The sequence below is a fragment of the Heloderma suspectum genome, chromosome 1, assembly GCF_057233095.1.
Source record: "Heloderma suspectum isolate Gila_16-S chromosome 1, 16-S_ref, whole genome shotgun sequence".
NCBI classification, from domain to species: Eukaryota; Metazoa; Chordata; class Lepidosauria; order Squamata; family Helodermatidae; genus Heloderma; species Heloderma suspectum.
The window spans coordinates 192,508,595-192,530,008 of NC_139458.1; the positions used below are offsets into that span (position 1 = coordinate 192,508,595).

Here is a 21,414-nt window from a genome sequence, read left to right on the forward strand (position 1 = left end):
TCTGGCAGACAAAGATCCTGGTGGGCGAGGATCCCTGGCGTGAAGTGAGCCGGTTTCTCAGGGGATGCAGGCTCTGATTATACTGGCCCCAAAGGTCTCCCGATTCAAGGGTCTCTTACCTGGTGGCCTAGGGTCTGGTTCTGGCCTGGTCATGATGCTAGGGCCTGGGCCCGATGGATCTGACGCCACAGCCGAGTCAGCGCCTATGCCCAAGCTGCTGTTCAGGGTGGGCATCCTGAAAATCTTCTCCTGGGGGAGGGGAGTGGGCGAACAATGCCAGAAGGCTCTGCTTGGATTATCTTTCGCTAGCACATAATTAGAGACCAAAAACAATGTCCACCTCACTTCAGAGAAATTGAACAGAAAAGTTAGTGAGTGAAAGGCATTTCAGTGTGAAGAGTACCTGGAATATGCAGACACGCTCAGGGAAATGAGGGGGATAATTGTATACTATCTGTGTTAGAAATATGGAGCAGCAAAAGTTCGATCATTTTTATCTCCTCACTTTGTTGTGATAAGAGGAAAATATTCAAGCAACTGCTTTGACAAGGCAGCTTAATTTTTTTTTTTCTTGCATGGAAGTGGCAGCCTCTCTACTTTATTTTTATGTTTCAAAAAGGCATTACCTTCCATCTTGGCTGTGCTTCTATTGACCTTCCCTAAAGGCCCTCTTAAAAAAGAAAAGATCTATACTTACTTTGAAGAACTCTTGATAATTTTTATTTAACAAAAATGTTTAGCTGGAGATAAGTAACCACTAGGGGAGACATCAGCTTTGCTGATAAAAGTCTTGAGAGAGGCCTCTGGTATCTGATTATGAAGTTCACCGGAGTAGAGAAAGCATTTTTTTTCTTGGTGCTATTTCACTGAGATAGCACATGCCTGTGGTTCCACCAGTTTTGGATAAAGCAGGGGGCAGCTGGTGACATCCAAAGCGGCCGTGCTATAATAATTCCCATTTTTCCTTTGCCACCTCCAGACCTCTAAGGCCCTCCTACGTACCCCATGTTCCTAAAATCCCTTTGCCGGTGCATCCCATGAGCCATACTCTGAGGAGACTTATGTGTAGAGGAGCTAAACCAATTGTTTGCACAGATAAAAGAATATAGAGGTTTCCTCCACCAGTGTACCTTCCCAGTGGAGAAACTGGCAATACCCACAGTTAGACCTCAATTGTCTAGAATCCCTAAAGACCTTCTGTTGCTACATCCTATGACAGAGATACATACTGAAGGTGACTTACATATTCAAAAACCAAACCAAACTGAACAGTTTTATTGGCCCCTTAAATATAAAAATATGTGGCCTCCTCGCCACTCCACCAAACACATCTTCTTGATGGACCTCATTGCTGATGCCTATAAGCCCTATTCAGGTTAGAAAGGTTCATTGCTGATGCCTATAAGCCCTATTCAGGTTAGAAAGTTCATTGCTGATGCCTATAAGCCCTATTCAGGTTAGAAAGTTCATTGCTGATGCCTATAAGCCCTATTCAGGTTAGTTCAATCTTGTTAGAAAGTAAACATGTGAAAAGAGGAAGTGCTCCAGCCCCACCCCCTCCTTGTATGTTTACGTTGCCCTGTAGGGTAATAGTCCGAAGAGGAAAGCCTCCTTTATCCATAGAGGCTCTCCACACGAGCCTGGAAAATCAGCGTTCTGGCTCATGTGAAGAGCCTCCATGGATAGACAAGGCTCACCCTACACGAATACAAGGTGACAGAAATGCATAAGGAGGGGGGCAATTCCTCTCCTTGCATGTTTACTTTCTTACCAGACTGAACAACTGAAAAGGGCTTAAGTTGCTCCTCAGTCATGGCATTCTGTTGAAACATCTTGATCCTCCTCATCATGGAAAAACATCTCTTTGAGGCTGCTGTAGTCATGGGGCTCAGGCAGGGCTGGATTAAACTCTTTATAAGCCCTAAGCAATCTCATAATCATAGGCCCCCAAGATAGACTACACCTAAGATAGACTACACTCCATTTATCTATAAATACTTATATTGTGTAGGTCCCATAATCATAGTTCTATACGCAGGGGCGGTGTGTGTATTACCTTGAGCTAGTGGGGCACAGCCCTGGGAAGATTTTAGTTTACAAAATATCCACAGGGAACCCCCAAACAATAGTCCAGTCCCCAAATAATCCCCCACATTCATATATCTTTAGTTATTAAAAAACTGTGTGTTTTTTTTTTTGGTCATTCTCCTGACCTATGATGTTGCCACCAATTGCTCTTACATAGCAAACCTAATCAGAAATGTTGCTATGGTGGCCCACAGAGCACCTGTCCCTTGTCTATAGGATGGGACCTTTGGGGGGGCAGGTAGTTCCCCCCCCCCCATCAATCTTCAAAAGGTTTGGAGCACCGACCAATTAGGACAGAACATATGGCTACACCCACCCTTAATAACATATGGCAAGGCTATGCTCTGAAAGCCTTGCCTAGCTATTAACCAGTGAGAATGCTGCTTCAAAAGAACTCCCAAGGAGTTCTACAAGGAGACTACACAACTACAAAGAGACTACACAATGCAAACAACTGAGAGCCTTTAAAAAAAATGAAGTTAGCATGGATAATACTGTGAATGCCAGTGAGAAATTCTGTGAATTCCTTCTATCCTATAATGGATGAACTTATAATTGAGATGGGCAGATGGCAAGCAGCATATGTCACACTCAATAAAAGGTTTAGTTTTCTTGTGGATAGGTCTTTATCCGGTGATGAAGTGGCTTCCAGAGCAAGGCCATTAACAGACACCTATCGCATCAGATCTCAAAAATGCGTTCACAGCTGAATTTGTATTGTTCTCACTTGGAGGAGGAGGCGCAGGGAATGTTGATCAGATTTTTAGATGACACAAAATTGGGCGGGATAGCTAATACTTTGGAAGACAGAAACAAAATTCAAAGTGATCTGGATAGACTGGAGCGCTGGGCAGAAAACAACAGAATGACATTTAACAGGGATAAATGCCAAGTTCTGCACCTAGGAAAAAGAAACCAAATGCACAGTTACAAGATGGGGGATACGTGGCTCAACAACACTACAAGCGAGAAGGATCTTGGAATTGTTGTCGATCACAAGCTGAATATGAGCCAAGAATGTGATGTGTCTGCAAAAAAGGCCAATGCTATTTTGGGCTGCATTAATAGAAGCATAGCTTCAAAATCCCGGGAAGTACTAGTTCCCCTCTACTCAGCCCTGGTTAGGCCTCATCTGGAGTACTGTGTCCAGTTCTGGGCACCACTCTTTAAGAAGGATGCAGACAAACTGGAGAGGGTTCAGAGGAGGGCAACAAAGATGATCAGGGGACTGGAAACAAAGCCCTATGCAGAGAGACTGAAAGAACTGGGCATGTTTAACCTTGAGAAGAGAAGACTGAGGGGAGATATGACAGCGTTCTTCAAGTACTTGAAAGGTTGTCACAGAGAGGAAGGGCAGGATCTCTTCTTGATCATCCCAGAGTGCAGGACACAGAATAATGGGTTCAAGTTACAGGAAGCCAGATTCTGGCTGAACATCAGGAAAAACTTCCTGACTGTTAGAGCAATACGACAATGGAACCAATTCCCTAGGGAGGTGGTGGGCTCTCCCACACTGGTGGTGTTCAAGACGAGGCTGGACAGCCATCTGTCAGGGATGCTCTGACTTGGATTCCTGCATTGAGCAGGGGGTTGGACTCGATGGCCTTGTAGGCCCCTTCCAACCCTACTATTCTATGATTCTATGTATGCAGACAGGAAATCTCTAGCAGAAATGATCATTGCACAAATAACAGACAAGATCGTGATAAATTCAGCTTTGCTTTTAGAATGTATCTTGCCATTTTTGGAACAGGTTATGAAAAGGAGCGCTCTTTTTTCAAAGATGAAATGTATTAAGAGGTGTCTTAGGTCAACCATAGGACAGAAACGACTATCTCCACTTCCACTAGTCTCAACTTAGAATGAGCTTTTGCAAACAATAATTTTTTTAAAATGTAATCTATGATTTTTCTAACAAAACACAAAAGTCAGTTTAATTTACATTTACTTAAGACATATTATACCTGTATGAGTAAACTGTTAAACAATAATTTGCTTTAATTAAATTTAATCTTTTTGTAGGATTACCCCAAACTTTTTCATAGGCCCTTGGGAGTTTCGTAGTCCCTGGGCACTGTGCCTATTGTGCGTAATGGATCATCCACCTCTGGGACGGGGTGGGCAGGTAGGTGGTGGTGGGGAGAGGGCAGGATCATGATAATGATGCAAAGTAACTTGAGAAACTTACCTAGTGTGCCTTGGATGTTGCTCTAGAAGTGCTCTAGTTTAATCATTTAACAGATCCTTTTAGCAGCACATTAGTTCTCCTCTGAACAGAAGCATTCAGTTCTCTGGGTATCTGCAGGCTGAGGGCCAAACTAGATGTGAAATATGTGAATACAATTAAGGAGCAGGTTAAAAAGATGTTAGTAGTAGCTGCAAGGGGCGGGTGGAGAGAGATTAACCCTTTCCCTCTGTGCCATGGTCCTGATGAAAATCACCTCTCTGAAGCTGCTATTAGCATAGGGAAGGAAGCCTCTGTTTGTAAAAAGCATCTGCTGGAAGGCCCACGTAGGACTGGATTGTGGCACTGGAGGATGAGGAATTTAACCGTATTCTCCCACACTATTGTCCCAATGAAAATTCCCCCTCCAGCTTCTATTTGCCCTATTAGTGTCCTTCTGGGAAAAGTAACTGTATTCATCCTGCCTTTCTTCCCTTCCATGGAGGATAGCAGGAGGGAAAAATGGACCCCACTCTTTCTTGTTGGTTTCTTCTATTTAACTTCTTCTCATTTGATTGATTGATTGCATTTATATCCCGCCTTTTTCCTCTTGCAAGGAACCCAAGGCGGCTTACATTATCTTCCCCCTCTCTGTTTTATCTTCACAACAACAACCCTGTGAGGTGGGTTGGGCTGAGAGTCTGTGACTGGCCCAGAGTCACCCAGTGAGCTTCCATGGCCAAGTGGGGACTAGAACCCGGCTGTCCCAGCTCCCAGTCCATCACTCTCACCACTACACTACACTGGCTCTCCTCTCATTTAACTTTGGGTCTGTAAACTTGTGGCCACAAAAAGCCAGATCTCCCATCTAAGCAATGTGAGCGCAACTTGTACTAAAATTAGGTGAGGCAATCCATCCCCAGCCTTCTTTTTAAGGCCTAGTTCATACAAACAACAGATAAGGTAGTAAAACTGTTCTTGGACTGTTGTACCATTTCATATGGCAGGGGTGTGGGGGCAGGGAACTGCATGAGTGAATGCTCCTTCATATACAAGTCTCCTTGACCTACACATTTATTTATGTATTACACTGCTATACCGCCCAATAGCCAAAGCTCTCTGGGCGGTTTATACAGATTAATAAATCCCCTAAATGTAAGGATAAAAAACATAAAAGGGATTAAAAAAAATTAAAAAGCCCTAAATGTAAGGAAGACAAGTGCTACCGTAACCTTCTCTCTGACATGCTAGTTTGTATGTGAGGGGGTTATTTTAAATGAAGAAGCATTTAACCATGTTATTCACCTGTGACATCCAATTATAAGGGTGCACAATAACATTTTTTTCCAACTGCCACCTAATCTGATGGTTATGTGGAATAGGTCTAAGTAAAAGTCAACCAAAGGTGCTTCCAGATGAGGTTTTTATTGTGTAATTGCTTTGGTTCAAACATGGAATTTTATGAGGAGTCCATTTGTAACCCTCCTATATATTCCGTCTGCTTTATCCACCTTTTTTTCTTACCACATAAAATCCATTAAGGAGGGAAAAACAGAATAGCTGCACACTGTCTTTTGACTGGTAGTGCTAGGGGCCTTCCATCTGAAGCACCCCAAGAATAATACTACAGGAGGAAGAGGGCAACAAAAGGAGGTATATCAAAATTCATTTTTAGGTATCCCACAGGAAGGATTTCATTTGCCATCAGCTTTGTTGCTGTTGTGGCTCTGAAGATTACATCTCTCTGTGTCTATACCCTGTAGCACTAAAAACACATGCCAAGTCCTAAGTATCATTAATCAGTTTTTGTCCGGTTTTCATTAAATCATTTACAGGGAGTAATTGCTGAAGTTGATTTATGGTTCCAGTGCCAGAATAAATGTGGGGGTGGTCGGGGGGGGGAGATTGTTTCCCCCTTCTCTCTAGCACAAAGTCAGGCAAGGGGCGGGGGGAGCCTACGGACTGTTTAGAACAAGCAGGGAGATTTACAGACTGGTGACTGTCACAGGTGAAAAGAGTTAGCTAATGAAGTCCGAACTCGTGTCACAGAGACGTGGTGTTCCCTGCTGCTGGCTTCTTTCTCCCTGGGAATAATTCATTGGCAACGACTTTTCACCAGTGAAAGTCACAGGTGAATGTCACCTGGATTTGTGTGTGTGTTTTCTTAAATGCTTCTTAAATAGAGAGAAGCAATTACCCCCCCCACACACACACACAGATGACAAATTCTTTCTTCTGATGGAGCACAAAGCTTCCCAAATCCTTAAATAAAGGGGCACCGTAGGGTCCCATCGGTGGTGGTATTACTATCTCTGTTACATCATAGAAAATGAATGTTGCAAACACTGCACTGCTAAATGTCTTCAAATGCCAGTACAAACAAACTGAAGAAGGTGAACATAATTCTGAATTATTTTAATGCAATGAACCCTTAGGAACTGTGTGAATCTGCTATGCATTGTTCCAAGGCCACAGTGGGTGGGAACAGCAGGCAGACTGATGGTAAAATTTCAAAAGCACTTATGGGAAAAGCCCATTTTCCTTGAGACAATTTTTTTTAGAAAAATGCCTATCAGTTTTAAATAAGCCACACTGGCCCAATGAGCGTTGCTTCCTATGATGTAATATAGATGGTGAAAAGGAGGCTTGCCCCCAACCTCACAGAGTACCCTTATGGCTTATTTTCACCTGCAAACATTGCAGAGAGAATTCCCTCTAAAATGTAATAACTTTCTGTTGACAGGGTCCAGCAAGAAGCTATAGGCTACCAGTAGATAAATAAATGTCCTGCAGCTCTTGCTATTTTGGAGAAAATGTATCTCTTTTCCCCCAGTGAATGTTTGATTAACTCTAATAGCCAGCAAAGCATTCTCTTGAAGGAACTATAACATAGATATTTATCTATTGCAGTTCATCATGATTCAAAACCTGAGGCAAAAGTTTCCATCCAGAGCTTCCACATATACCATACCAAAACAGCTTCTTTGGCTTGAGCTGGAAAAAGAGTATCATACCCTTTACATGTTTTATAGACATACCAGCCTTCAAACTCTTATGGCCCAGACACTGTTCCTAACGAACAGTCCCTCTCTGCAATCCTAGCAGATAATGTGATTTAGTCATTTCTGAACATATGCTGGGTGTAAAATCAGCAACAAACAATTCACCCAAGGTTCACTAACATCACCTGGGTGCCCCAAATTAATTTCAGACTGCAGGTAGAAAAACAAATATCTTGTGTTACTATGCTACAAATTAAGCAGTATGTTTAAATTGTGCCATATGGGGAATGTTTCTGGGCAAGTGGAATACGTATGAAAAAGACAGCTCTACTTGAACTATAATGCTAGGGATTAAAATAAAGAAGATTGTAGAGCTGTTTTTAAACTGACTTCCACAGGAATTGTCATGTATGCTACAACCTGAGCTAATATGTTGGTAACTTTGCTTATTGAGTGACTGGACTCTTAAGGAGAAATTTGACTTCAGGCCTAGTTTCAAGGATGTCTCTGAGACTCCAGAACTGTACCTTCACACATTGTCAAATAAGAGGACAATAGAGGACAATATGATACATTTCACCATACTGGGGAAGACTGTGACCTGCTCAGTCTGCTGACCAGGTACTAACTGTTGATGGGCAACTCCAAGGTCCCTGCTCAATCTTCTTATGTTTTTTTATGATTCTTTATCTTTAAACTGGATCTGGACCGGACAGCCCTTCAAATAGAGGACGGTCCTCTGTAAAGTAGGACACATGGCCACCCTAAGTGGGAAGAGACAATCTGAATTTGGGCAGCCAAGGCTGTGAAGCAAGACCACACGGACTTTCTAATTTTCTTCAGATATGAAATATAAAAGACTTGAGAACTGGACAAATTACTACAGTTTACACTATTATTTTTGCCCTTGTAAAAGAAAAGAAAAAAGGCTATAATAAGCCAGGAGAAGGGAAGAAAAGGAAAGAGAGATTGAATGTCTGAATTGTTAGTTTTTTGTACCTGTCTACTAGAACTGGAAACAAAGACAGCTGACTTTCTTGGCTATTTGATTTGAGAATGAGAGAAACTATTTTGCCAAATATTTTTAGAAATCTATTTCTGAATTGCCAGTAATAGAAAGGGAAATATAAAAAAGAAAGAAAGAGAGAGACAATCGAATGAAAAAGAAAAAATAGATTCTGGGCTGAACTCTTAAGTTCTGAAGAATGATGAAATCTCCCTGAATGGATAATCTTATCAGATCTGTAACAGAATGCTGACAGGAACTGAATGGCATCACAGTTCATGACAGCAAATCCCTGAGACATAAGGTTCTAAATCAGGAGTGGGGAACCTACAACCCTCCAGATGTTGTGTGACTACAACTCCCATTAGCCCCAGCAAACATACTCAGTGGTCAGGGATGGTGGGAGTTGTAGTCCAATAATGTCTGGAGGACCACAGGTTTCCCACCCGTTTTAAATGTTCAACCTCAAAGTTGGAATAGGGTAGAAGCTGACAATAAGTACAGAAAAAGGAATGAGAGCCAGGAAAAAACCACCACCACCCCTAAAGGGTCATACATAAGTAAGCCTTTTGTTGTTGTTCAGTTGTGTCCGACTCTTCGTGACCCCATGGACCATAGCACGCCAGGCCTTCCTGTCCTGCGCTCTCTCCCGGAGCGTGCTCAAGTCCATATTCATTGCATCAGTGATGCTATCTAGCCATCTCATCCTCTGCCATCCCCTTCTCCGTTTGCCTTCAGTCTTTCCCAGCATCAGGGTCTTTTCCAGAGAGTTTTCTCTTCGCATTAGGTGGCCAAAATATTTGAGCTTCAGCTTCAGTATCTGTCCTTCCAATGAGCACTCAGGGTTGATTTCCTTTAGGAAAGTAAGCCTTTAGGTGACCACTATGTATCAATACTCACAGAAGTTTGAATTCTGGTAACCTGCAGTCTGAAATGGTACAATACCAAGAGCTCTTTATCATGTGATTTGTCTACAGATAAATATAGATCAGCGGTTAGTATGTGTGTTTTTTAAGGTTAGACAACAGCATCGTGAATTGGTCTATCAACTGTTATTATGATAGCTCAGTGACACGTCCATGTTTAAAGGCAGTATAGTTCCAGTTACCAGAATCTGGAGACAAACAAGAGATAGACATGATCACTATGCCCTGAGTCTGATCTTTCTAGAAGCTTCTGGTTGGTCAATTGTAGAGACAAAGGGCAGTCTCTAATACTGCTGCTGTGCTCTCGCTTGTTGTGCAAGTGGGACCGTTCATGCAACAGAAAGCTAGTGGTTCAAAAAGGAACCCTGGAAACAAATGGAAACACTTGTTCTGGGTTGGGACAGGTCAGCGGAGATGGCTTCTGCAAGCTCCGCTGACCTGCCCTGTTCCAGAAATTAGTTTTTCCACTTGTTTTTGGTTGCTTTTTAAACTGCTAGCTTCCCGATGTGCTAGCGGTGGGTCCTGCTAGCATGTGGGCAGACTTGGATACTGCCCCAAACGCTGGACTAGATGGACCTTTGGGTTTTTAAAGAACACTTTTAGGTAGGTATATACCATATGGTTTCCTGTTATTGCTTTCACTAGTTTTAAAAACATAGCACAGCAAGAAATTAAGCTTTGCACAGTGATATGCAAAGTACATTATTCATGTACTTGCAATTTCAGTAATTCATTATCAATGATGGTGTAAGCAAGTGATTGTATAGTCGTTTGTAAGTTCCTAGTGTGCTATACCATAATGATGATGTTTCCAAACATTTTATAAAATCTATGCAATCATGTTAAAGTCTCATTTAAGGGTTCCATGTGAATTATTTTTCTCATTAATAAACAATTTGCTACTTTTCCATATTATTTTATTAAAAATTTGCTTTTAAAAAATACACATATATTTTATTCTTTACAGATTGCAGGAAAAGATGTTTTGGGGAGTATCCTTATTGTCCCAAACAACACATGATGTGTCTTCAGTATCCAGATCACCTTTATAAGATGTAGTGGGAAAAACCAGGGGAGGTGGAGGGCCAGAACAATGTATTCATTCAACAGAAAAGATAATTAATTCTATAAATATTTTATCTCCTGTACATTATTGCATTAGGAAGCCACAACCTTATGCAGCATCATTATATAGGAAAGAAGTTTAGAAATGGCATAAAATAACAATGGTCTCAATGAACATGAGCTGTGGTAAACATATAAATGATGCTTTCTTTTGAAATGGTTGTTTAGCAACACTGGAGTAGGATCAGGGGGTGGGGGAGAAGGAGAAACAGACAAAACCAAAATAAATTAAATGAAAATAGTAAATGAGTCATAAGCTTAACTATCTGATATATGGCTTTCTTATTCTTAATCTTTCTAAATAAAATATTAAATTAAAGACATACATTACATTTTTTAAAAAGAAAAGCTTCAAGGCTGCTCTGCTTCCAAACATTCTCACAACAACTAAAATGGTTCAAAATCAAATGAGATAAATCTCAAGTACTACACAAGATACACCAGTACTGAGGCCTAAAACAAGACACATTCCCTAGCAATGGGAGCACATTAGGAACTAAGAAGTTGCAATCCATTATTGAAATATCCTCAGCAATTGAAGCACTTGTTTCACCTAGCTTTTGTTGCACACCAGAATCTGTCCAGATGGTTTCCAGAGGCCTACGTACATCAGCATGAGGGAGGAAGATCCTGGTTTTCAAGTCAGACAGGAAAATATTCCACATTCCTTGTTTACAATGCAGGTCATATGACCAGTTTAAAAAAACCCAGACGTATGAACCCTTGATGTATTTTGTGCACAATTAAATTTCTCATAAACCATTGGTTGAGTTCTTTATTTAAAAACACACACACAACGAAACAGCAACAAGCCTATGTTACCTAGCTTGCAATACCCGTCAAGGAAGAGTTTCACAATCTGTTTTGTGGGGAAGTAATCAAGCATGGTGCCTTAAAAACACAGTCACTGCCAATTCTTGCTCACTTCCTTTTGTTTTTCTTCCAAATGGCCATAGTTATGGGTTGCTGACTCAAAAATCAGTAGGGTGCAAATAGGATCGATGTTGGAGTCGCTCGGATAGGGCCGTGCCCTGCCCTTAGGAGAGCTGTGGGTATTGCAGACGCCTGGAACAAGGCAGCTGAAGGACGCGGAGGAAGAGTCAAAGTAGTCGATACTGCTGCAGCTGCAGCAGCAAGAGGAGACGGAAGGAAAGCAGGCGCCAAAGGCTTGATCATATCTTTTTGGAATGCGAGTTTTGCCTATGGGAAAAGAGAAACATGAAATGGTTACTTCCCCAATTTATGGGACTTTAAAAACAACAACTCCTGACAAATGCTTTTAATCTCTCCTCCCCGCAACCCTTTATTTTTTTCGATTTCTGCACCGGAGGCTATAAACACCTGCTTGATACTACAGTACGACAGACCACAGCACCATTAGCTATGTTGCATTAATGTTAACCTTCTACCAAAAGTCAATACGCTTACACATTATAGGGATTAGATGAACTCACCCACTCAAACGTTAAAATGATTATTTTGTAAAGGGCAGTCGTTGCCTGGCATGATTAGTATAATCTCTTAACCGTATTTTAGTTTTCACCTCTGCTTGTGGATCCAAGCCTGCAGATAGCTTCCCACATCCCATCTGTACATTACAAGGGTGCTCCTGCCAGCCCCTGCCACAGCTAAAATTACAATGCAGGTGTGTGTAAATGAGGAAGAAATGTGTGCTGAGTGCCCTGGAGCAAGCACCTATGGCATCTTCTGAGACAGTAAAATGCATCCACCCTCCTCATGTGAAACATCTAGGGACAAGAGCAATAGCTGAAAGTCCTCCAGGGTCCTAAGAACAAAGTGGGAAGCTGGTCCTGAGTGCTCCCAAAACTTGTTGTTTCCTTGAAGAAACAAATGAGATTTTTAACTGTGGCCTGTGTTCAGGCATCCACCTGCTGTGACTTTAGCTTTCCCACTGTGAAACTAATAAGTTAATAAAGCCTGGAGCATTTTAATTTTATTATTTATAATTATGCAGGGATATTAGTCGTTTGCTTGTTTGTTTCTAAAGGTCAGCTGCAACAAGCTAAATTGAAAAATATATGTATCTTAGGTATTTTCAGCTTGCAACAACATGGGTGCATTCTGGATCCGTTAAAAATAATTGCCATTGACTTAAATGGGGAGCCTATTTTTGTAGAATGCACAGAGCCCTCTTCTAGATATCATCACAAAGAGATGGGTGGAAACCCTTCTATAATACTATACTGTGGACATGAGAAAAAGGGTCCAGGAAAGGAAAACAGATTGGGAAGGGATTCCATACTGCAAGATGAGGACCCAGATAAGCAATTACTCTGATGCTACAGAAGCTTTCTGAAGCATCACAGTAATGTTTATATTTGTCACTGGAATGGGAAAGAGGAAGGTTAAAAAAAAAAAAAATAACTGGAATGGAGTCAGTTCTACACTCTAAGCCTTCGAATCTAAGGTTTACTTTAAAATTTAAACATTGCATGTTATCTGCAGTTCAGTTGTGACCATCAGAATAGCATGATTTTGTAAAGGGCTTGTTTAAAAGGGCAAAAATATATTCTAGGCTGCTAGTACAAAATATTTCAGCCTTTAAAAGGGATAGAGGGCCTTTTAAAAGGAAAAACAACAACCTTTTCCACCAGATACGCTATCCAATCTGCTTCAGATTGTTTATTCCTTCTCTCCAACAGTGACTTGCACTCTAGTGTCATTTCTCTTTTGTGTGGACTAACAGATCCCTGTACAGCATATACCTAAACTTCACTGCCGTTGGAATCCCTCAGTTGCTGCCCAAGGCACACCACACTCAGGCAATACTTACTGCTAGAATACTTGGACTACGCTGTAGTTTGTTATAAGGACTATATTTCGGCTTCGTAGGCTTCCCTGCAACTTTGTCTTTGTGTCTTCTGCTGGAAATGTGCTGAAAAAAGAAAATTTTAAACAAGATGTTCTGTGTAAACATTATCACTTGACCCTGTAATTGTTGTGCAGTGAATATGCAAATATGTGAACTTATTTCAAGAAAGAGGGAAAAGGGTACAGCTTCAGCAAGAAATTTAGATTTGTGCAATAAAACCTCTCTAAAAACCACACAACCAGAAAACCCAAGTTCTGTGATCAGAATTGTGAAAATCAGGTACATTTTCAAAATGTATTTATTTACTTCAGTTCATTTCTATATGAACTGAATAGCCGAAGCTCTCTACTTAAGCCTGCTTGCATTACTTTTTTAAAAACCCTGCACAATCTAGGCTTTTCACTGGGAGACAATGAAATTGAAAGGATACACTGTGTGTTAAGAGAGCAACACGTGGAGACGTAAGGGAGGATACTAGCCTTAAAGGCAGCCAAATAAAAATAAAATCAGGGGGAAAGGTGCTGGAGAAAGGTAGTTAAGTTGATGTAATTGCTGGCAGCCACTGTGTGGTGATCCAGGGAGGAGGGGAATCCTTGTCTGGACCCTAAGTGCTGGGGGGCAATGGTGGAGCCAGAGGGTGCCACAGCCAGCAACCAAACATGCACTGGATAGTCACTCTGGGACATGCACAGACTGCTGACATCTGCAATGGGTGTTTTATGGAAGTGGCTCTCAGCCATTAGCAAGTTCTGTCTAAACATTTCCATACTTGTTCTTGAGCAGCTATAAGCTTTATATATCTGCCGGATTATACAAGCAAAAGTTGAGATTTGGGATTCTAGATCTGCTACTAGATTTTTGCCCAAGACAGTTGGGTTCTGTACTAACATGTTGCAAGAACAGACATGGGGTTTTCAGCCTCCTGGGTTCAAGGAGTTTGTTTTTGCCAAATTAAACTGAGCCACTTAGGGAGCAATCCTATGGCCACTAGTCAGCGGCTAGATGGCCATAGGATATGTGGTTTTCCGGGAACCAACTTTCCCCCCTTCCATGCTGCCTTGCAGGCAGTGCGGAATGGCCCCATGTTCCGTGTTCGGAAGAGGAGCACAGAGCGGCCAAAATGGCGTTCCAGGGCAGGGAAGGGGGAAATGCCGGAGTCGGCTGTCTAGCTGCAAATGCAGGGCAGGAGAAGTGCAGAGAGAACGATCCCCTCCACATTTCTCCTGCCCTGCATTGGATAGGCGGTCATCTCTGAGTTCGTAGGTGGCCGCCTATCCCCATAGGATTGCGCCCTTAATGAACTAAACATGTGATCTGAAACAAAGGACTCCATGATCTTCAAACTAATGCAGTGGTTTCCTGATGTGGTCAACATTACCTGCTTAAGCTGAATTTCTGAATTGACATGGACATCACAGATCTCGCAATGAAATGTTTTGTTTTGCAGTCCTGAGCCTGTAGTAGTGCCATGGGTCTTCAGCCTGGACCCAGGTCTAGGATAAGATTTGATTGGACCAGCACCATTCCGAGCCTCAACCATTGTCTTGTGCTTGGAACCTGAGAAGCCATTTTGCAATAGAATCAATAAATGGTTTCTCCCTTAAATGAGAAACTAATCATTTTCAGCCATTACATAGTTTTCATTCCTTGCTGGATTTTCTGTAACATGGGTACATAATAGGGCAAGAGTTTGGCTTGCTCATAGGCTAACCTATAACCTGTATTGCAACAGCCATTCTCAAACCCTTTACTATCACAGCCCATTCACACAACTGTGAGATTGTTCAGGAACTGCGTATCGGTGTTGGCCTTCCCTCTCCACACCCCTCTTTTGCCACATCATCCGCAGCTCCAACCGCAGGGAACTTGCTGACATTCCCCCCAAAAGGCTTCCTCATTCCACCGCTTTAGAATCCCTGGCACAGTGTAGGAGGAATTTTTTTTCAAGTTACATAATGCTTATCTGGGAAAGAGGTTTGTCCTCACTAAATTATTTGCCCTTGATCTGAGAACCGTGTTTGCCATTTTCATCTCTTCTTATTTAAGCACAAGAAAGAAGGAAGGAAAAGTAATAGTGAACCATGTCTCCTCAGCATCACAATTGAAAGTATGAGGGATCACTTAACATTTAATGCTGAAAGCATCATTAATATGCCATGGAAAGCCCATGAAAAGCACACAAATACCATTTCTGTTGTGGAGTGATAAGACGGAGAAAGCTTATTGTGCTAAAAGTCCCTACACTTCCACAATAATGATACATACATAATGGAGTTTCATGACAAACAAAACAGACATTACTTTAAATGTGTGTCTAGCAGCTATGTCTCCCCGCTGCCACTTTTACTATAGAGTAGGTGCAGGGCCCCAATCTGTATCTTAAAAGGCCCCCTACCCTCCCTCCACACTAGGGTCCCAATCCAGATTGGGGGTCCTGTGACTACACTAGAGTAAAAATGAACACATTATGTAATTGGTAGACACGTATTTAAATAATGTCTGTTTTGGCCGTAAGGGCAGAACTACATGCTATGAGGCCAACATGGAGATAACAATCCTGTGTTTGCCTCATAACTCTAATGTGAAGGATGGGGGCAGGTGCTGAACCTTGTCTCCTACCTGCTGAATTTCCCTTGCTAACCTTATTTTTGCCAATTTTCCCATTCTCCCACAGTTGGCTCCACAACTGGAAATAAGCCTTACTGAGGGGAAAAGGTCTGAGGAGAAATTGTGGGGGAATAATTGATGGGAAAAAGTTTATTCCCATCATGAAGGGACAGAGGGAACATATGGCTTTTTGTTGTTGCTGTTCTTTAAAAAAAAAAAAAACACTTTGAAGGAAGAGATTCATAGGCACAATTATAGTTCTCCTGTGGAAACAAAAAGTGGATTTTTAACAACATCCATATACTAAACATTCTTCTAAAAATGAATCCCAACAGAAAAGAGCAGCTATGACTACAAGGCCCACATAAACGCAGAAAGGCACTGTGGTTCGGTTTATAAACTTCAAGTTGCCTGGTTTGTTCCACCCATTTAATAGCACTCCTACATTCCTTTTTCAAAACTGTTAGCTATCCCAGTAAGCTTAATTTACAGTGGCATTTCTGATCAGAGGATCACAAAGATGCCAGAGCCATTCAGGGATGTGCCTGAGAATTGCATCAGATCATCAAATCCTGGAGCAAACATAGCCCCCATCACAAAGGCCTTCCCTGTGGTGGTACTCTTTGCCACTGCTGGCTCCAGCTTTTGAGAACCCATGGACAAGACACCCTCAATGGCCCACATCTCTCACTGAGCCTACCTTCTCACCACCATTGTCGCCAGCTGCTATTGTTCCTCATCCTCTTTCTCACCATTGCTACCATTTTCTGGCCTGACAGGAGAGAGCCAGGAAAAAAGCAAGCAGTGGCATCTAGTGCTCCTCCTTCTCAACACCACCATTATATGGGTCAGAGGGAGAGGCAAGTGAACAAGCAGGCTGCAGTGGCGAAGAGGAGGAGCAACTCCAGGGGACTCTTGTCGGTGGGCCGCTGCTGGGGTGTGGTCCCTCAGCAGGTGCCCAACCATGCCTACCCTTTTGCTGGCCCTGCTCTTTGTGGCGGGTGTGATATTTAAAACAAAGATGAACAGATTTCCCCATTCTTGCTCTTTGGCTTCAATTTGTTCTGCATTCTACTCCTCCTGAATTCGTCTTTAACTCTGAAAATTTCTAAAATTAAGACCAAAACTGGAGCATACACAGTTTGCTGAAGCTGTCAGCTCCTTCAGTCTATTTGTAGCTTTCCCCCACTTCACAGTACTGTTGCACACTTGTGCACTGCTAAAACCCTGCAAAAAAGCGATTTTGATGTGATCATATGTATGATGGCCTCAAGTTTCTTTCTGAAGTTCTTTAATGATTCACACACATGTTTCCTGCACATTCACAAAACACAAAGGAAGAATTTTAATACACCTGTCATACAGTCATCATGAATGGTGCTTTGCAGTGTTTTTATCAATGCCAATAACATCAGGGCTGGGGAGCCTTTTTTCTGTTGAGGGTCACATTCCCTCAGGGTAATCTCTTGGGGGCTGCATGCCACCAGTGGGCACGGACACCCCTTTTCTCTCTCTGTTTCTGCCACCCTGTTCTCTCTCTCTCTCTCTCTCTCTCTCTCTCTCTCTCCCCCTACCATGCCATGGGATGCTGGTGGAGGGACAGATGCTCTTGCCAGAGGTCTGAACTGATCACTTGCAGAAGGCTTTTGACATTAGGCCATAGGCTGCATGTATCCCTAGGGCCACAGGTTCCCTATCCCTGAACCATATACTCACTTCAGGGAAACACTACACAAAAAGGAATCTTGATGTAATCTGATGTATGATTGCATTGCTTTTTTGTAGAGTTTTATAAATGTGCCAATGTGCATCATTAATGTAGAGAGGAGGAAAAACATGAAGGAACTGAAGGCTGAGGCTGCAGACTGAGCCTGCGCAGTGCTCCACTCTGTACAAAGTACGGAAATAAGAAAATAGAACAAGGGTAGATTTGTAATACACTGTTTTTACTTCAGAAAAAAGACCAGGTAATTTGGAGATCCAAGGAGAAATTCAGATGAGAGAAATTTTGGAAGCATCCCTTATGGGAACTCCCCTTACTGTGTTCATTGCAACTCATGAGTCAGCACCGCATATCCCTACCATTAGGTTTGTTTGTTTATTATACTTATTTATTTATTATACTTGTATACCGCTTAATATAATAAAATCTCTAAGTGGTTCAAATATAAAAATATTTAAAAATCACTGTTAAAATACACTGTTAATAAACAATTACAAGTACTAAAACAGAAACAAATAAACAAATAAATAAATAAGAAACAATAAAACAGAGCAACATTGTGATAATCAATTACAAGCCAGGGAAAACTTGCTGAAGCAAGTACGTTTTCAGGAGGCATTTAAAACATACCATATTTTCTGGCCTTCTGAACCACATGGGGGAGGGAGTTCCAGAGAACGGGGGCCACTACTGAGAAGGCTCTGCTTTCAAGATCTTACATGGTGACATTCTGTTGGCTGCAGAAGGGCCAGGAAGGCCTCCTCTGAAGATCTTAAAGGTCAGCTGGGTGAATATAGTGGGAGGCGGTTTGCTAGGCTGACCATGTGTCCTACTTTACAGAGGAAAGTCCTCTATTTGCAGGCATCCTCTATTTGAAGGACTGTCCAGTCGAAGTCTGGCTTTACAATAAAGAACTATAAGAAGGGAGAGCCTTGAAGGGGCTTTGAAGCTGCCCATCATCAGTTAACACCTGGACAACAACCAAAGAGGCACTCAGATCACCTGGTCAAGTCTTTAAATTTAAATTCCAGTAATGATTTCTAAAAAAAATACATGCAAATTTTATGCAAAATTATCTTCTTTTGACCTCTTTTGTGGTGATACATTTCCACTTTTTTGGCAGTGCGTAAGTGGCCACCCTACCTGGCAGCAGTGGCAGAGGCATGTGGGTCCTGCATAGGAACAGGGAGACACTCTGGGAAAGGAGCTTACAATAGTTAAACCTTCCATGTAGAGTACCAGGGAAGGCCTTTTCAGCAGTTACCACATGGTGGCTCTAACATTTAAGGTGGCCTTGAAAGGTTCCTCTCAACATCTAATAGTAAAAATGGCCTTCTGAGGTTGTGTTCTGTGGCAGCATCTCCTGGAGTACGAGGATAAAACATGGAGTAGGGAGAAACCATCTGTCTGGGCAACAAGGATATTCATGGAAAATGGTTTCACTAAGTAAGTAATAGATGTCTATTTCAGTATAACCAGATTATTAAGAGCTTTAATAAAGAATAGAATTCACACTTTTTGTATTGTCTGTAAGCAAGAATCTAGTAATTGCCACTGTATATTTTAAATATCCTTTCCTTTTCCAGGGTGGTGGTGGTGGTGGAGACTAAGAGACTACTGCAGAGACCAATTAGGGCACAATCCTATGCATGTTTAGACAGAGAAAAGGCCTACAATTCCCAGCATTCCCCAGCCAGCCATGCTCTTGCTAGAGGTCTGAGGGAGTTGTAGCCCTTTTCTCTGTCTAAACATGCATAGGATTGTGCCCTAAGAGTTGCATACACTGCCATGTCTAAAACCAAAATTCTTTCAAAAATACAGTTATGCATTTAGTTATTTCTGGTAGATACTCACCAGTGTTATGCGCTTCTAGCTGTGATAGGGAGTTCACAGCCACTTTGCATAACGAACAGTAAAGCAGTTTTTTGGCTTTCTCCTCTTCTGATTCAGAAATGGCATTAATAGTTCCATTTGTGCTCTTGGAGGAAGTTGGGGATGAGAGTGTCGCTGCTGTTGTGACTGCTACTGCTGCTATAGTTCCAGACTCAGATATAAAGGAGACCACTTCAGCATTTGGAAGCTGACTAGAGCCAATAGCTTTCAGATTTCCCCTATCGTCTGAGAGAGAGAGACAGAGAGAGAGACAGAGAGAGAGACAGAGAGAGAATATTAGGTTGCCAGATTTCCTTTCATTCTGATGATATCACCAGGAGCCACACTATCAATTACCTAGGCCATCTTTCATGGCTATTTACAATACAATCAATGAATAAACCCAAGGATGAAGCAAATTAGAAGAGACTCTTTAGCCTGTGTTTCTGCTCAGGAAAACCAACTATGTGAACATATTTCATATTAGCCAGAGTTTGACAGAACTCACAATTCACAGCTAGAACATGGAACGTACACAGAACACTCTGGGATCCCCTATCCTTGCAGGATAAAATCTCCAAGTAATCAGTGCCAGTATTCTTCTTGCTCATGAAAAGCAGCCGTTAAAATACCCAAGGAAGTTCTTTGATTCAGCCAAAGTGAACCACGGAGGAGGATTTGCAGAAAAACTGCACTGAGAGACAGGCCTTTCCCCTTGCATTATATGGGGACAGGATGTTCTGATACTGGATCATCATCAGTAGCGTGAGTATAGCACTGAGAAAAGGCCAAGTTTTGTATCAAAGGTCATATGCCACAGAAATCCTTCTTTTAGTCTTTAAGCAGCACTCTCTCCATTCCACCTACAAAAGCCCATGTGGGATACCATTTGGTTGGATGAGCTCCTTGTCCTTATATGTCTACATTCAAAAAATGGGAAACCTTACCAAAACAACCAGTTCAGCATTGGTTGAAATCCTATACGTAGAAAACAAAACAGGGCACAGCAGGGGCTTGGATCATAAGATAAGTTAAGGAAGTTCATGGATGGAAAGTTTCTTGTGCCCCCTGATAAGTCTCCTTGGAGGTTAGGGGGCCTTCCTGAACAATATGGGATGGGGCATAGGTGGGCTGCTGGGGGAGGGGAAAACTGCCCCAAATTGGATGGTCCTCTGTCCAGTTTTGGGTGATTCTCTCCTCACCCAGTTGCCCTCTGCACCCTCATCTCATGTTGTTCAGGAATGCCCTCCAGCCCTCTAGAAAGGTATTTTGGAGGGGAGTAAGCAGCTGAAGAGGGGCCACGGTGGCTTAGTGGTTAAGATGCTGAACTGCAGACTGGAAGGTCGGCAGGTCAGCAGTTCGAGACCCGAGTGCTGCGTGACGGAGTGAGCTCCCGTCTTCAGTCCCAGCTCCTGCCAACCTAGCTGTTCGAAAGCAAGAAATTGCAAGTAGATAAATAGGTACCGCCTCGGCGGGAAAGGTAACAGTGTTCCGTGCACCTCGGTGTTCAGTCATGCCGGCCACATGACCACGGAAGCATCTTCGGACAGCGCTGGCTCTTCGGCTTAGAAATGGGGATGAGCACCGCACCCTAGAGTCGGACACGACTGGTTGGGGACACCTTTACCTTTACCTTTTTTAAGCAGCTGAAGGCAGGAGAAGGGACAGGAAACTTTTCTTTCATGATCTTTCTAAAGTTAACTTAACTTAGGATCCAAGCCAGTGTATTTAACTTGTAGTTAACACATATGCCTATTTCCAATCTTTCAAAGAATAATGTTTGAGATTCACACTGGCTCAACTGAAAATATGCAATTCTGGTTTCAAGATGGAAGCTGAGATGTTTGAAAAAATATGTCTTTTGGAAAAGGGATTATGGTGTCATGGCCTGGGGTCTGAAGCCTCAGCGACACCCCAAAGAAGTCTCTGTGCCCAATGAGATCCTGGTCAACCCATTTGAGGAAGGACCCTTGGGAATCCCTGATGCATTCCTTAGACCCAAGGACTAAGCCATCCCATCAACCTCACTCTCCAAGAATGGCTCTCCCAAAGCTTCTCAGGTTCCTTG

The 21,414-nt window shown here is 42.3% G+C and overlaps 1 protein-coding gene across 2 annotated transcripts in view; it reads right to left on the bottom strand.

Annotated features, from left to right (window-relative positions):
* Positions 1-10,090: 10,090 nt before the first annotated feature.
* Positions 10,091-21,414, bottom strand: part of ZNF385B (zinc finger protein 385B) — a 298,989-nt gene continuing 287,665 nt past the window's right edge. For both annotated transcript variants that reach the window (XM_084814805.1, XM_084814816.1), the window contains 4 exons: positions 19,329-19,592; positions 14,523-14,701; positions 13,106-13,207; positions 10,091-11,511 (listed from right to left, as the gene is read on the bottom strand). In XM_084814805.1, coding sequence (XP_084670931.1) covers positions 11,290-11,511; positions 13,106-13,207; positions 14,523-14,701; positions 19,329-19,592 — 767 coding nt within the window. In that variant the 3' untranslated portion in view covers positions 10,091-11,289. The remainder of the gene's footprint in view (positions 11,512-13,105; positions 13,208-14,522; positions 14,702-19,328; positions 19,593-21,414) is intronic.